We start from the raw sequence: 13,929 nt of genomic DNA, 5'->3' as shown, positions 1-13,929 counted from the left end.
TCCACCCCCTTGAGTCAGAGGCTGGTGGCTGACTTTCTCCTGTGAGTCACCCTGCTGATGCCCAGGAAAGTGTGAGGTTGCTTGTTCAGTAAAGGGTTTACGAACACACCAGGCCTGGGGGACCCACCACGGTGCCCAAGCATCCTGGATGACCTGGGGGACCAGAACTCCCAAACGTGGGGAAGAGGAAGATGGAGGCAGAATTGGGCCAGACCCCTGGGTTTCAATCAGTATCCAGTTCCAGCCCACTCTGGTCCTGGTTGTGCTGGGTCCAGAGCCAAGCCACATCTGGCCCCTGCCCTCAGGGAGATCACCATCAGCTAGGGGAGAATCACAAATAGAACCTTGATGCCATGTGAGGGTGCCCCCAGGCCACCTTCTTATGGGTAATGTCTTAATTAAGCCTCATAGCTACCCTGGGAAGGAGGGGCTATGACTGACAGATAAAGGAACTACAGCTCTGAGAAAAGGATGTGGCCAGGTTCTCCCTGCCTGGAGGTGGCTGAGTTGGGACAGAAGCCACCAACCTGTCCAACTCCAGGGCCTGGTGTCCAGCCCAGGCCAGGAGACTCGGGTTTAAGCAGGGTTACCCAAGTAGGGACCTCCACCTCACCAATTTGTGCCTACCAGCAGAAGAGTGGCAGGTAGAGGGGTAGACAGGTCCTAATCAGTGAGGGGCTCACGCCCTGCATGGATACCTGTCCCTAAGGCCTCCAGCTCTCTCCTCTTATCTCTGTCCCCGGAACAAGTCCATGAGGACACCAAGAGGGCAGCCAAGCTGGAGGAGGTCCTGGTCTGAGGTCCGTCCCTTCTGAACTCTCTGCAGGCTTCCTGAGTTCCCTGAGGCCCTCACACAGCCAAGATGAGTCTGTGCTCAGAGCACGCTAATGTTCTTAGGGGGCATTTCCTTGGACACAGCGGGTATAGGAATTCTGGGCCTGAGCCCTGCTGCTGACCTGCTCTGTGACTCTGAGGCAGTGGTTTCCCCTCTCTGAGCTCTAGATCCCAATTGGACAGGCAGCTCTGACCTTCTGTGTCCCTGGACAGGAAAGACAGTCAGTCACCACCAGTTTGGTGGGGAACCATTGGCTGTGGCTGAGGGGAATCTGGCGGAGGCCCCTAGCTTGTTGGAGTAGCAGGAAAACACCAAAAAAAAAAACCCCCCAAAAAACCAAATCCCAGACCCCATCTAGTCCAGGAACTGGTTCTCTTTGACCTACGTGGGTCTGTCTGTGAAGATTTCACCAGCCTCTGATGTGCCCAGCCTTTGCACACGCTGCTCCTTCAGCCTGGACACTATGCCCCTCCCTGAGGCTCTAGGATAGCTTGGTTTCCTCCATACACCCACACGTGCCTCCCGCTTCCTGCGGACTCCTAAATCACCTGTGCCCCCAAACCGCTGTTAGCCTGCACTTGGTAAATGGCCTACCACTTAACCTGCACTTTTTAACTCATCCAGTCCGGGAAGACCTGTGCGTTGGAATGATCAGCACTCGGTTGACTCAGAAGGAAAAAGACGCAGAGAAGTTAGGTCACACAGCAGGTGGGAGGCCCAGCTCCCACTGTCCCCAGCCTCTCAGGGCCCAAGCAGCGACCTCCTGTACGGGCTGGGGGGAGCATGTAAACGCCTTCCTCCTCAGCTCGCGAGGTCCTGGAGGGAGGACGTGCTCTCAAATTGAGTGTTACTGCCAGGAAGTATGCCCTCTGCGGGCCTCAGTTTCCCTCCCTGAAGAATGGGAACGAGCAGGCATGGGCTCAGTTCTCCTGGACCCTCTTGGACTGAGCGTTGGTGGCTCTGGGAGGAGTCCGTCTGGGCTCCCACGCCCGCTCCAATGGGGTAGCTGGGCTGGACCGCTGCAAGGACAGCCAGCTCCCGACGGTCGCCGCCCCTGCCCGCCTCTCTCCCAGACTAGGAACCCTAACCCCGCCCTCCCCGGTCTCGCTGTCGCTTTAAGGTCGGGCGGGTCCTGCGGCGCGGAGGCGCGGCACCTGGAGCTCCCCCGGCCGGCCACTGGGGAGTCTCCGCCTGACAGACGGCGCCCCGGAGGACCGGGATCACAGGAGAGGTGGGGCGGCCGGCGCCCCCCAGCTGGAGTGCCAGCCCCGGGAGCCCCGTGCCAAGGGCGGCGAAGCCCGGCTCCCGCCCCCTGGCGCCCCAGAGCGCCCCTGCAGCTCGCTGAGCCCCTTCGGGGAATCACAGCCCCCGGGGCGGCGCGGGGTGGGCCTGCTGTGCACTTTTCTGCACTGCGTAGGGGGCGACTGCGGGTCGGGGGCATTAGGTTACCCCTGGACGACACTGAGAGCCGGACCTTAGAGCCTTTGGGGGACGCGGAAAGCCCGGGCTAGGGGACCTCCGACAGGGCCGGTCCCTAACTCCAGGCCTCCTGCAAAACCTAGGGACAGCCACCTCCAGGACTGCACCTCCTCTGGTCCCCGCGCCTGGACCTCGCCTGACCACCTGTGCCCTGGTGGCTTCATCCCCGGTGGGTGTAAGCTTCCTTCTCTTCTTCCTTCCTGAGCATCTCAACCCCTAACCTGGACCCCCTCTCTTCAGCTTGACCACAGTGACAGTGGCCGTGGTGGTGCAGAGCCCACACCCAGGTCTCTTCCTGTGTTCTAACTTGCTGGGTGGCCTTGAGCATGGCAGTCAGGGCCTCAGTTTACCCGGCAGTCAATTGGGATGGTTTGGACCACTTCCTATTCAGATGGTTTAGTTCTTCTGGAAAAGTGGCACCCGGGATTCCCTTGTTGGTTGTACAGGTTGCTGTGATACCTATTTTACAGAGGAGGGAGCTGAGGCAGGGAGGAGGAGCTGGGTAACTTCCCAGGGTCAGAGGCAGGGTCCCTGCCGCCATGCTCCATAACTCACTCTTCCCTAGGAGGCAGAATTTGAGCTCAGAGATGCTGAGCAGCTCCAAGGTCACAGGGCTTATAGAAGGGCCGTAGTTAGAGGGAGCGGTAGGCCTCCTCGGGATGGTGGGAGGTGGGGGTGGCGCCAGCAGATGGGCTTCTGGGAGGAGGTGGTGTTTGGAGTGGGTCTTGAAGTGGGGGTGGATATGAAATGAGGGCCCTGGATGGGGACAGAGGGCTCCCCAGGGCGAGGTCTCCTCACTTCCCTCTCCAAAGTTAGACAGCTGCAAGAGGCTGTTGAGAGGAAAAGCTGCAGGTCATGTTCATTCTGAGGGGCGGAATTAATGACGGTTCGTATTTGGCACTTTTATTCACGTCTGTGGTTCTCTCCTCTTCTCACCATGAGCAGCTATTGCTTTTATAGCAGTTTAAGAGCATCTGAAGTTACCTTCTGCAGAAGCAAGCTCTTCAGGTGTTGAGAAGCAAAGCAATTTTGGGCTTTGGGCAGAGTCCTTTACCTTTCTGAGCTAGGTCTCCTCATCTGCAAAGCAGGGATTTCTTTCCCTGCCCTCACCTCCCTGCCCTCGGCTGTGGGGAGTGTGACGAGGGGCCGAAGGGCCGTGGTATGCAGGCAAGGGGCTGTTAACCGTTGTTGATCCGCCGTAGGGTTGAAACGGGGGTTCCAAGCTGATTTCTGCAGCTTTTTCTCTCGGAGCTGTCTAACTTTGGAGAGGGAGGAGTTAGGTTCTTTTCTTCCCCTTTTTCTCTGCCTTGAACTGGAGACAGGAAGGCCCTTGCCCCACACACCAAGTCACAGAACGAGAACTGCAGGTAATTAACAGATGGCATTTTTAAAAATTATATTTTAATAGAGTTTATTGTCCAGTTAGTTTCCATGTAACACCCAGTGTTCACCCCCACAAGTGCCCTCCTCTATGCCCATCACCACCCTTCCCCTCTCCCCCACCCCCATCAGCGTCAGTTTGTTCTCAGTATTTAAGTCTCTATTGTTTGCCTCCCTCCCTCTCATTAACTATTTTTTCCCCTTCTCCTCCCCCATGGTCCTCTGTTAAGTTTCTCCTGTTCCACATATGCGTGGAAACTTATAGTATCTGTCCTTCTCTACCTGATTTATTTCACTTAGCGTGACGCCCTTGAGGTCCATCCACATTGCTACAAATGGCAGATTTCATTCTATCTCATTGCCATGTAGTATTTCATTGTGTATATAAATCACATCTTCTTAATTCATTCAGATGGCATTTTTCTATATGCTTCTGGTGGTCTGGGGGCTAAGATTTGGTATCTACTCTTAGAGCACCCCTGTTACATGTATACAGTCTCTTTCTCACATGTACACACATACACACATTTTTTTTTAATGTTGGTTTATTTTTGAGAGAGAGAGAGAGAGACAGACAGACAGACAGACCATGAACTGGGAAGGAGCAGAGAGGGAGACAGAATCCGAAGCAGGCTCCAGGCTCTGAGCTGTCAGCACAGTCGGCATCACTTAAGAGAATTTCTTCAGCAAATGTTTATTGAGCAGCTGCTACGTGCTAGGCACAGGGTGACATAGCAGTGAACGGGGCCAATATGGACCCTGGCCTCAGGGTGCTCACTGTCTGGGGGGAGGACAAGCAAGGGAGGAGTTAAGCACAGACAGAGAAATGCTGGGGTCCAAGAGGGCCCAGGGACTTGGTGTTTAAGTGAAGGCCTCTTGGGCGAGGACCAAGCTGAGACCTGAGGGGAGGTAATGGCAAGTTATCAGGCGGAAGGAACAGCATGTAGAATGGCCTGGAGATCGGCTCTGGGGAAAACATGGACGTGGGTTTCAGCCTCTTCTGTCTGCATGCTCTGGCCAGGTCTCCTCCCAGTTTGTGCTTTTCCTGTGCATTTTTTCTTTACCCAATTGACATTCTACACTATGCATCATTTGGCATACAAAGCTGAAAAGAAGGGGCGCCTGGGTGGCTCAGTTGGTTGAGCATCTGACCCCTTCTTCCCCCCAGGTCACGATCCCAGGGTCATGGGATCGAGTCCTGCTTCCAGCTTGTGCTGAGTGCGGAGCTTCTTAAGATTCTCAATCTCTCTCTCAAAACAAAACAAAACAAAAAGCTGAAAAAAGGAAGATATACACACGTCTCCCTGTTGTTAAACATTCGTAGTGAGCTTGTTTTTTTACACGAGTTATTAATATTCCATCGAGAGGGTACACCATGGTCTACTCCCCACTTCCCTATAGTTGGACATTTAGACTTTCTCCAAATCAGGACCATGATCAATAAGGCCACGGCGAACACGTTTTTGCACAAAGGTGCTTCGTGTCGTGCATTGCAACTTGGGACTTCATGCTTGCTCCTTTCCCTGCCCTGGGTTTTGGTTTGCCGAATTCGAACTTGTGGGATTGTGACCAGGGGAAGTGGGCCCCAGGCGTGGAGCTAGGAACTTGAGACATGTTCTCTGTGACCTTCGAAGCAGCCCTGGGAAGTCGGGAGTGTGACCTCCGTTTAACAGGTGAGGAAACTGAGGCACGGAGGAGTCAAATGACCTCTCCAAGGGTACACCGTGACCTCAGACGGGGGTGGACTGAAACGTGGGTCTGCGGCACCTCAGCCGGCCTCCCTCACGGCCCTTCTCCTCCTGCCTCCCCTTCTCTGTGTTCAGATGTGTGACCTGAGTAGAGCAGCCTCCATGCTCCGTTCCTGCATGACGGTCGGCGGCACGGCGCTTCTGGTAGCTGGGATGCTCTGCTTTGCTTGGTGGAGCGAAGGAGAAGCAGGTGCTCAGCCTGGCCGACCCGACCCTTCCCCTGGGCGCTTGGTGCCCGAGGCCCCGAGCCCCCTGCTGAGGTCGGTCAGCTTCTTCTGCTGTGGCACAGGCAGCCTGCTCCTACTCATTGGCTTGCTGTGGTCTATCAAGGTCAGCACACGGGGGCCTCCCCGATGGGACCCGTATCACCTCTCCAGAGACCTGTACTACCTCACTGTGGAGCCCTCGGAGAAGGAGAGCTACAGGTCAGCAGGCCAGGGTGGAGGTGACAGGTGGGGGTGGTGCATAAAGCAAAGTCATGCTACCTCCTGGCGTTTCTCTCCTCCAGACCAGGCCTTGCCTCTCTCCTGGGGATCTGAAGGCCTATCAGCACAGTCCTGGAGGGAGTTAAAGCCCTTTGACAGACTTGACAAACCAGGGTAGTTAGGGCTGTCAGAGAGGGACAGACATGGTCCTGGGGAGACATGGAGAAATCCAAGAAGGTTTCCTGGAGGAGGTGGCAGTTGAGTTTAGCACGGAACAGAGGCACGGGACAGAGTAGCATAGGGGTTAAGAGCCCAGGCACAGGGGTAAACCTACTGGGATCCTCCCGTGGTTCTATCACTAACTAGCAAGTCGGACTTCAAGTAGATGGTGCAGCCCTACTGGGACTCAGTTTACTCATCTGTAATAGGACAGGAATGAGAATGGCACAATAATAGCAAACATCAGTACTCACTATGTGCCAGACGCTGTTCTAAGTGCTTTTCACGTGTTTACTCATTTTGGTTTTACAGCAGCTCTCTGAAGTAGATAGTGTTATTAACTCCATTTATAAATGAGGAGCCCAAAGGGCCAAGACATTAACTAACTTGCCCAAGGACACCCAGCTGGTGTGTGTCCGAGTCGGGACTTGCACCCCGTTTGCACCGTCACTGCTCCCTAGCTCAGGGGACATGGGGGAGAATCAAACCGGATGATGTATGTGTAGAACGTAGCCCAGCGCCTGGCATACAGGAGGTGCACAGTAAGTGTCAACTGTTCCTAGGGTGGATAAAAGGTAGAGACGCGGTTGGGGCAGGCAGAAGAGCGCGTGCAAAGGCTCGAGGGTGAGATGAGGGTGGAGACAAACTCTTGCATCAAGACCATATTTCTCATCCTTTTTAAAATTATTGCTCCTTCTAAGGAGCCTGTTAGGCATTTTTTCTTTTTGTTTCCCCAATGTTTATTTATTTTTTTGAGAGAGAGAGGGAGAGAGACAGAGGGAAACAGCATGAGAACAAATGGGGGAGAGGCAAAAAGGGAGGAAAAGAAAGAATCTCAAGCAGCCTCCAGGCCCCGTGCTGTCAGCACAGACCCTGACACGGGGCTAGAACCTGCGACCTGTGAGATCATAACCCGAGCCATGATCCAGGAGGCTTAACTGACTGAGCCACCCAGCCGTCCTGGCATTTTTTTTCTTAACCCCCCACCCTCTCCATGAAACTTTCAGACCACAGATACAGTGTATATTTGTCTACCCTGTATGTGAATCTGCATCACCAAGATACAAGAGCCCATTTTTTTTTAATGTTTTATTTATTTTTGAGAGAGAGAGACAGCGTGAGCAGGGGAGGGTCAGAGAGAGAGGGAGACACAGAGTCAGAAGCAGGCTCCAGGCTCTGAATTGTCAGCACAGAGCCCGACTTGGGGCTCAAACCTACGAACTGTGAGATCATGACCTGAGCTGGCCACTCAGATGCCCCAAGAGCCCATTTTTCTTACCCGGCAGAGGATGCATGCATTAGGAGTGCACTTGTTATGTATGCATTCATTCAGTCAAGTATGGGCTGTGTCTGTGTGTCCCCAGTCCTGTCCGCCTACAGGGGGAGAATGACTCTTGCCGCTTACAGAAGAAGGTGAGGGTTACACACTGAGAGGTGGCCGAGCCTGCTGGCTGCAAAGCTTGTGCTCCCCCACCCCACCCTGGAAGCGCAGGATTTGGGGGTTTCAGGGGCTAAGCCACACGTAAGTGAGCTGGCCTGGGACCTGGACACCTTCTTCCCTTAGTGAGAGGGGAAAAACATATTCTGAGTTAAAGAATGTAATAAATTCTTCCTGCTGCAGGCCTGTGAGTGCCTGGGGTCAGAGACAATAGCATACTCACCAGGGGCCACTTGGTACAATGGTCTGGCCTCGCTTTGACCCAACTGTTAGAGGGAAGGGCAGGGCCTCGACTCTCCAGCCAATCCCCTCCCTTCTCAGATGAGAAGCCTGGCTCTCAGAGAGACCAGGGACCTACCTGGTCACAGGGCGAGTGGGTGGTTGACTGGAACCAGGCCAAGCCTCAGGGTAGATGGGAACCTGCCCCTCCTCACCCTCCTCACCCTCCTCGCCTGGCCCACTGCTGGCGGCGGGTGTTGTCTGTCCACACAAGCGTGTTGACTCAACAGGGTCTGGGCCACGGTAGCGTCTGTGAGGTGGGGCCGGTGGGCCCTAACTCCCAGCAGGGCTGCGGAAGAAACCCGTTCAGGAGGGTGCTCCTGGCCCATCAGATCTGGAGACCCAAGTCTTAGGTTCAGAACGAGTACGGCTCGATGGGGAGGCTGCTTCTGTTTGGGCCCCTTCCTTGGGCTGACATAGCCCAGCCCTGCTGCTTGTGAGCCCAACGTCTGGCCCCCCCTGGTGGTAGGTCAGGAGGCCTCCCGAGGCCCCTGTCCTCAGTGAGCATTGCCAAAAAAGCAATGGGTCCATTCAGGCATGAAGATTCCAGTGTCTGCTCTTCCCTAAGCTGTGTGTCCTTGAGCATGTTAGTTAGACTCTCTGGACCAGGTCTAAATCTTCATCTGTCATGTGGCGGTGGCGGAACTTTCCCCAGAGATTGCTGTTAGGCTCAGGGGAGGGGATAGATGGGGAAGCGGGTGCACGGTAGAGTTCATGGGTACTTTAGCTTTGCGGCTGTGTGTGACTGTGCTTTCTAGCTTGTGGTGCACTCTGGTGCCCGCTAACTGATTTGAGTCTCCATGGCTTGTGCACGGGGAGGCGGTAAGTGTAAGGATTAGGCCCATTTCACAGAGGATGACACTAAGGTGTGGAGAGATGCATGGCTGGGATGGGAAGAAGGCCGATAGGTGCTGTTGGCCTGAACTTTGCAGTTAGGACGGGGGCTTTGCTGCTCAGCTGACTGGTGCATGGCCTTTCCTCACCTATACAGCAGCTAAGAGCCAAGAGCCCAGGGTTGTCGTGAACTTTAGGGAGCTTATATGTCGGGAAAATAGTATTTCAGCCTTGTCCCCTTTCCCTTTCCCGACGCTGGTTGGCCTGGGTTTCCTGCCCCTCTAGGGCTCCAGAGATCGGGGCAAGCCCCGTGGAGCTTGCTGGCCTGGGGACCAGAGTGGCAGGCCTGCCCCACCCCAGCGCAGGGGGCCAGAAGTGTGTGCGGTGTGGCCACTCTGCGTGGGGCCTCCTGCACGGGTCTTCTGGACCATAGGAACAGCCTTGTGTCTGGCTGGGCCATCCTGGCTACCAACATGACGGCAGGTGGCACGAGGGCCACCGCACGTCAGCCCTCTGAGCAAACTTCCTGCTGTGGGGTGAGATTACCGGGCGGCTGTGCCCCGCCCTGCCAGCTGTTGCCTGCTGGGGGTGGGTCCCAGGCAGGCCCAAAATCTCCGGGGCTTGGAGAAACAGGGAGGGGCAGGAGTGTGGCTGGGAGGGGAGCTGAGCAGGAGACATAGGGCTCTGGAAGTTGTGTAACCCGCATTTTCCCGAGTGCTGTCAGAGCTGTTTCCATTTTCCCCTCCGCTGAATCTATAAAATGGGAATTGTTATCCCCATTTTATGGATGAGGAGAAAGGGGCTCAGAGAGGCCACTAGACAATAGACTCTAGCCTGCTTGGGTCCAGAAGCAATATTCTTTGCCTACCCTCACATGCAAAGGATGCTGGGAGCAGAGAGGAGGATGAGACACTTTATGGGCTCCCTAAGGAGCAGGGCTCCCGGCTGCCTTCCGGAGGAGGAGGGTCTGCGGGAGAGGTGTGTAATAGCACTGGATGGGGGGCCCACCCGGTGCCCTCTATCAGATTGGCATCCCGGCTGGGGGTTAACCCTCAGCTCCCCACCAGCCTATTCCATGACTGTCTATGACTGGAGCAGTGAGCCTGCCACCGAGTGGGTCACTGCGATGGCTGCGGTTGGCTGGGGCTGAGAAGAAGCGTTGTTCAGAGAAGGGCTGCCTCCCTGGCAGGGGATAGGTGCTCACGTGAGGGGTGAGAGCAGGTAGCCAGCACCGCCCCCTACCAGCCCCTGGAGGGAAGTTCCCTCCACTACCTCCTCCAACCTGGGGGCCAGGCTCCTGCCATCAGCCCCTCCCCTGTCTACACAGGCAGAACCCATGGTATGGATTGAACTGCTTCCCCACCAGCTCTGACTGATAACCTTGGGCAAGCAACAGCCTCTCTGAGCCTGTACAACACCTACTGTGCACGTGATCTTTGGTAACTTTTGTCCCCCATCCCCCTTCCTCACAGAGACTTTTGAGATTTTGTGATGAGCTCCTGTTCATGGAGCCCTATATCATCTCAGTTAATCTTCATACAGTCCTGTGAGGTAGGTGCCATTACTGTCTTCTTGTATAGATGGGGAAACTGAGGCTCAGATTAATGGAGTTACTGACCTGTGACTTCCCACCAAGAATGTGGCAGAACTAGCCACAGCCCACACTCATAACCAGCCCTCCAGCCACTTGCTGTGAGAAGCTACCTTCAAGGTCACTTGGTCAGCTCCCGTATCTGCCAGTGTCATTCCCAAAGGAGGACTGGCTCAGACATAGGATCGGTGACACTCCCACCCTGCAGGGTCCTGGGAAGGGGATGAACCGCTAACTTCCCAGAGGTGACCCGCCAGGGTTCTGAGAGGACTGAGGGCCAGCCTCATTCCCATCAGCATTGTGGCTAGGATGCAGCTAACCTGTGTTTCGAACTTAGTCTGTGAAGCCTGGTCACAGGCCCAGAGGACCGGGATTCTGCCCCAAGGGATGACAGGGTAGTTCATTTGTTGGAGGTAGGGTAAGTCACAGGAAAGCCAGGCTGTTTAGAGATAGATGTGGTTGACCTGCTAGGTAGTGAGCTCTCTATCTCTGGAGGCATGCAAGTAGAAGGAGTCACTTGGGAGACTTACCCTACTGGGGCCTCAAGCATCCAGCTGGGTAGGAGAATTGATGTCTCCCATCCTGCCTTGAGGATCTACAACTCCCAAGCTTGTAAGGGATTAATACAATAAGGTAGAAGTCTCTGCCTATGAACCATCATTGTTTCTTTTTTTTCTTTTGTAGTTTATTATCAAGTTGGTTTCCATGTAACACGCAGTGCTCATCCCCACAAGTGCCCTCCTCCATGCCCATCACCCCCCTTCCCCTCTCCCCCACCCCCATCAGCCCTCAGTTTGTTCTCAGTATTTAAGAGGCTCTCATGGTTTGCCTCCCTCCCTCTCCTTAACTATTTTTTCCCCTTCGCTTCCCCTATGGTGCTCTATTAAGTTTCTCCTGTTCCACTTATGAGTGCAAACATATGGTATCTGTCCTTCTCTGCCTGACTTATTTCGCTTAGCATGACACCCTCGAGGTCCATCCACTTTCCTACATATGGCCAGATTTCGTTCTTTCTCATTGCCATGTAGTACTCCATCGTGTATATATACCACGTCTTCTTGATCCACTCATCAGTTGACGGACATTGAGGCTCTTTCTATGATTTGAACCATCATTTTTTCAACAACACCCCAGGCACCTGCCCTCAGCCCATGGATGCTCAAAGTCCCTCCTTGTCCTGAGGAACAACCTAGGGGACTTGGTGGGGTCAGGGCAGTGAGAGGGGGAGAGCCCAGAGCAGGGAGCATGACTTTGCTCGGAGAGGAGGGACCTGTCAAGAAAGCTTCCCAGAGGAGTCTCAAAGCACGAGTGGGGACTGGCCAGCAGAGGGGGGAGGATGGATCTTCCCTGGCAAGGGGGGGCCCAGGGCACGGAGTCTTCCCCAGCCTCAGCCCCCCTTGCTCTTTTCCTGGCTCGCCGTGCGTGCATTTGCCCCGGCTCCTGCTACAGCTTCTCTTCTTCTGTCCTGCAGGATCCCAAAGGCGAGTGCCATCCCCACTTATGAGGAGGCCATGTGCTGTCCACTTGCCGAGGGGCCCCTGACACCACCTGCCTGCCCTGCGGAAGAAAGCCCGAAGGGCTCTGCCTCCAGGGATGCCCTGCCTGGGGCCCAGCCCCCCTTGCCGCCCCCCACCTATGAGAGCGTGATCAGTGCTGTTGGTGGCATCTGGAGAGATGGAACCCGCCACAGCGTGCTCCGGCCCAGGCCCGGCTCAGACGACAGCGAGGGGACACTCGAGGCTCCCAAGCACACCCCAAAGCTGGGGACAAATGAGGAGCCTCTAGTGTAGAGTGCAGTGCCTGGTCCACAGGGGGCACTCAGCCAATGTTTGTTGCTGAAGGCTGTTGTATTGACCTATCGCTGTGTAAATAATGGCTTAACATAAATCCATTTTATTATCTCTCATGACTCAATGGGTGGCCTGGGCCCAGCTGGGTGGTTCTTCTGCTGCACATGGTGTTGGGGGGGCCCCAGCTGGGCCAAGATGAGTAGCGGCCAGGAGATTTCGTTGTGTGGATGGGAAGTGGGGGCCCTGGGGCCACACGCTGAGTTTGTGATCAAAAGAATGTGGGCTCTGCATTCAGACCGCCTGGGCATGGGTTCCACTGCACGCTAGTTTAGTGACCTTGAACAAGTGGCTTTGCCTCTCTGCCTTGGTTTCCTCGTGTATAAAACGGGAACTGGGAATGACAGTGGCGCCGGCCCCTACCTGCCGAGTTGGGTTGTGGGGAATAAACGAGACGACAGCAGCTGGCATTGTGCGCTCCCACTGAACCTGTAGGCTCAGTACTAATGCATCAAACAGTAAATGCACATCTTAAACCCAATGGGCAGGTGTCTGTTAGTGCAAAATTGGTCGCTGCTCCCATACCTCCTGGGACAGGGAGCTCATTACCTATCATTGCTTTCCAGATTATGGCAGAAACATCTATTTTCTTTCCAGCTACAATCTGCTTCCTTCATTTCTACCTCACCCCACTCACTGGCTGAGAAAGCCAGCTCAGAGAGGTTAAGTAACCTTCCTAGGGTCACACAGCAAGCCCTGGGGCTCAATCAGCTGGAGAAGGGCAGCATTCCCCGAGGGCCCACTGTATTCCAGGGATGGCCTCTGCCATCCTTCCACACCATCAAGGCTGCTCTGCTACAGGCGGTGTTCCCATTTAGCAGGCGAGGAAACTGAGCCCTTGCTCTGGCTGCAGAGGCTCCTTGCGCTTGCCTCTCTGAAGCTCCTCCCCACACCCCCGCTCACCTCCCTCCCACCCCGCTATGCCCCCCTCACCATGAACTCCCCGAGCACTCCGAGCACTCCGGTAAACTGAAGCACCTGGCCTTCTACTCTAGTTTTTAAATACCACCTGTCACCATTTAACATTTGTTCTCGTTTATTTGTTTATTCTATCTTTCTCCCCACCAGCAATCTCTGCTAGAACGGAGGTATTTCTTTCCTTTACCTCGGGATCCCCAAGGCCTAGAAGTAGTGCCTGGCACGTGGGTGGGGGTGCTCCGCACACATTCGCCGACTGGCTGAAGGGTTAGATGTCAGCATGGTTCTCATTACTGGGCCCTCTCTTGGCCACGTGAGCCAGATCTCACAGCTTTTCTGTAATCTTCTCCCTCCCCATCACCCAGTCCTGCCTCCCTCCCTTCCTCTCCTCTCCCGTCTGCGCAGACCCTTCCCACTATTGCGGGAACCCCACCTCTACCCTGCCCTTCCTGTGTGACCCTGAGCCCGTCACACACACACCACACACACACACACACACACACACACACACACACACACACACACTCCAGACTCGCATAGGTATCATGAGGCTAGAGAAGGGTGACTTATCAGCTCTGCAAATCCTGAAGAGTCAATGGGGTCCCAGGCTGGGATGCAGAGCCCAGATTCCCTCCCTTCCCCAAACCGAGGAATTTCCCCAGGCAGGTGGGTCAGTGGGCAGCAGGTGACTCACAGACACACACGGTGGGAGCTGGAGGGAGCTGCGGTGGGCAGGGCTTATGTGTAAAAGCCCCCATGAGGGGCAGTGACTTGTTCAAGGTCACCAGTGCCTTGGAGGCTGAGGCAGACCACAGAGCCAATTTCCTTACGAGGCAGGCCACCATCCCCTTCTGAGCCACAGTGGCCTTCCTGTCAATGGGGGACCCTCTGGCAGGGAGCAGGATCAAGGAGCCCCATGAGGCTGGGTCTGCTCCT

General features: G+C 55.2%; 1 protein-coding gene across 1 annotated transcript; it reads left to right on the top strand.

Annotated features, from left to right (window-relative positions):
• Positions 1 to 1,982: 1,982 nt before the first annotated feature.
• TMEM61 (transmembrane protein 61) lies at positions 1,983 to 12,127 on the top strand. The gene is given in 5 exon segments (XM_029949932.1): positions 1,983 to 2,066; positions 2,398 to 2,483; positions 5,518 to 5,867; positions 11,700 to 11,891; positions 11,893 to 12,127. Coding segments are annotated over 3 exon segments (663 nt in total). The 5' UTR covers positions 1,983 to 2,066; positions 2,398 to 2,483; the 3' UTR covers positions 12,014 to 12,127.
• Positions 12,128 to 13,929: the final 1,802 nt, after the last annotated feature.

The sequence above is a fragment of the Suricata suricatta genome, chromosome 8 (genome assembly GCF_006229205.1).
Source record: "Suricata suricatta isolate VVHF042 chromosome 8, meerkat_22Aug2017_6uvM2_HiC, whole genome shotgun sequence".
NCBI classification, from domain to species: domain Eukaryota; kingdom Metazoa; phylum Chordata; class Mammalia; order Carnivora; family Herpestidae; genus Suricata; species Suricata suricatta.
Note: the sequence above shows the minus strand (reverse complement) of the source record. Positions and strands in the feature narration are given on the sequence as shown.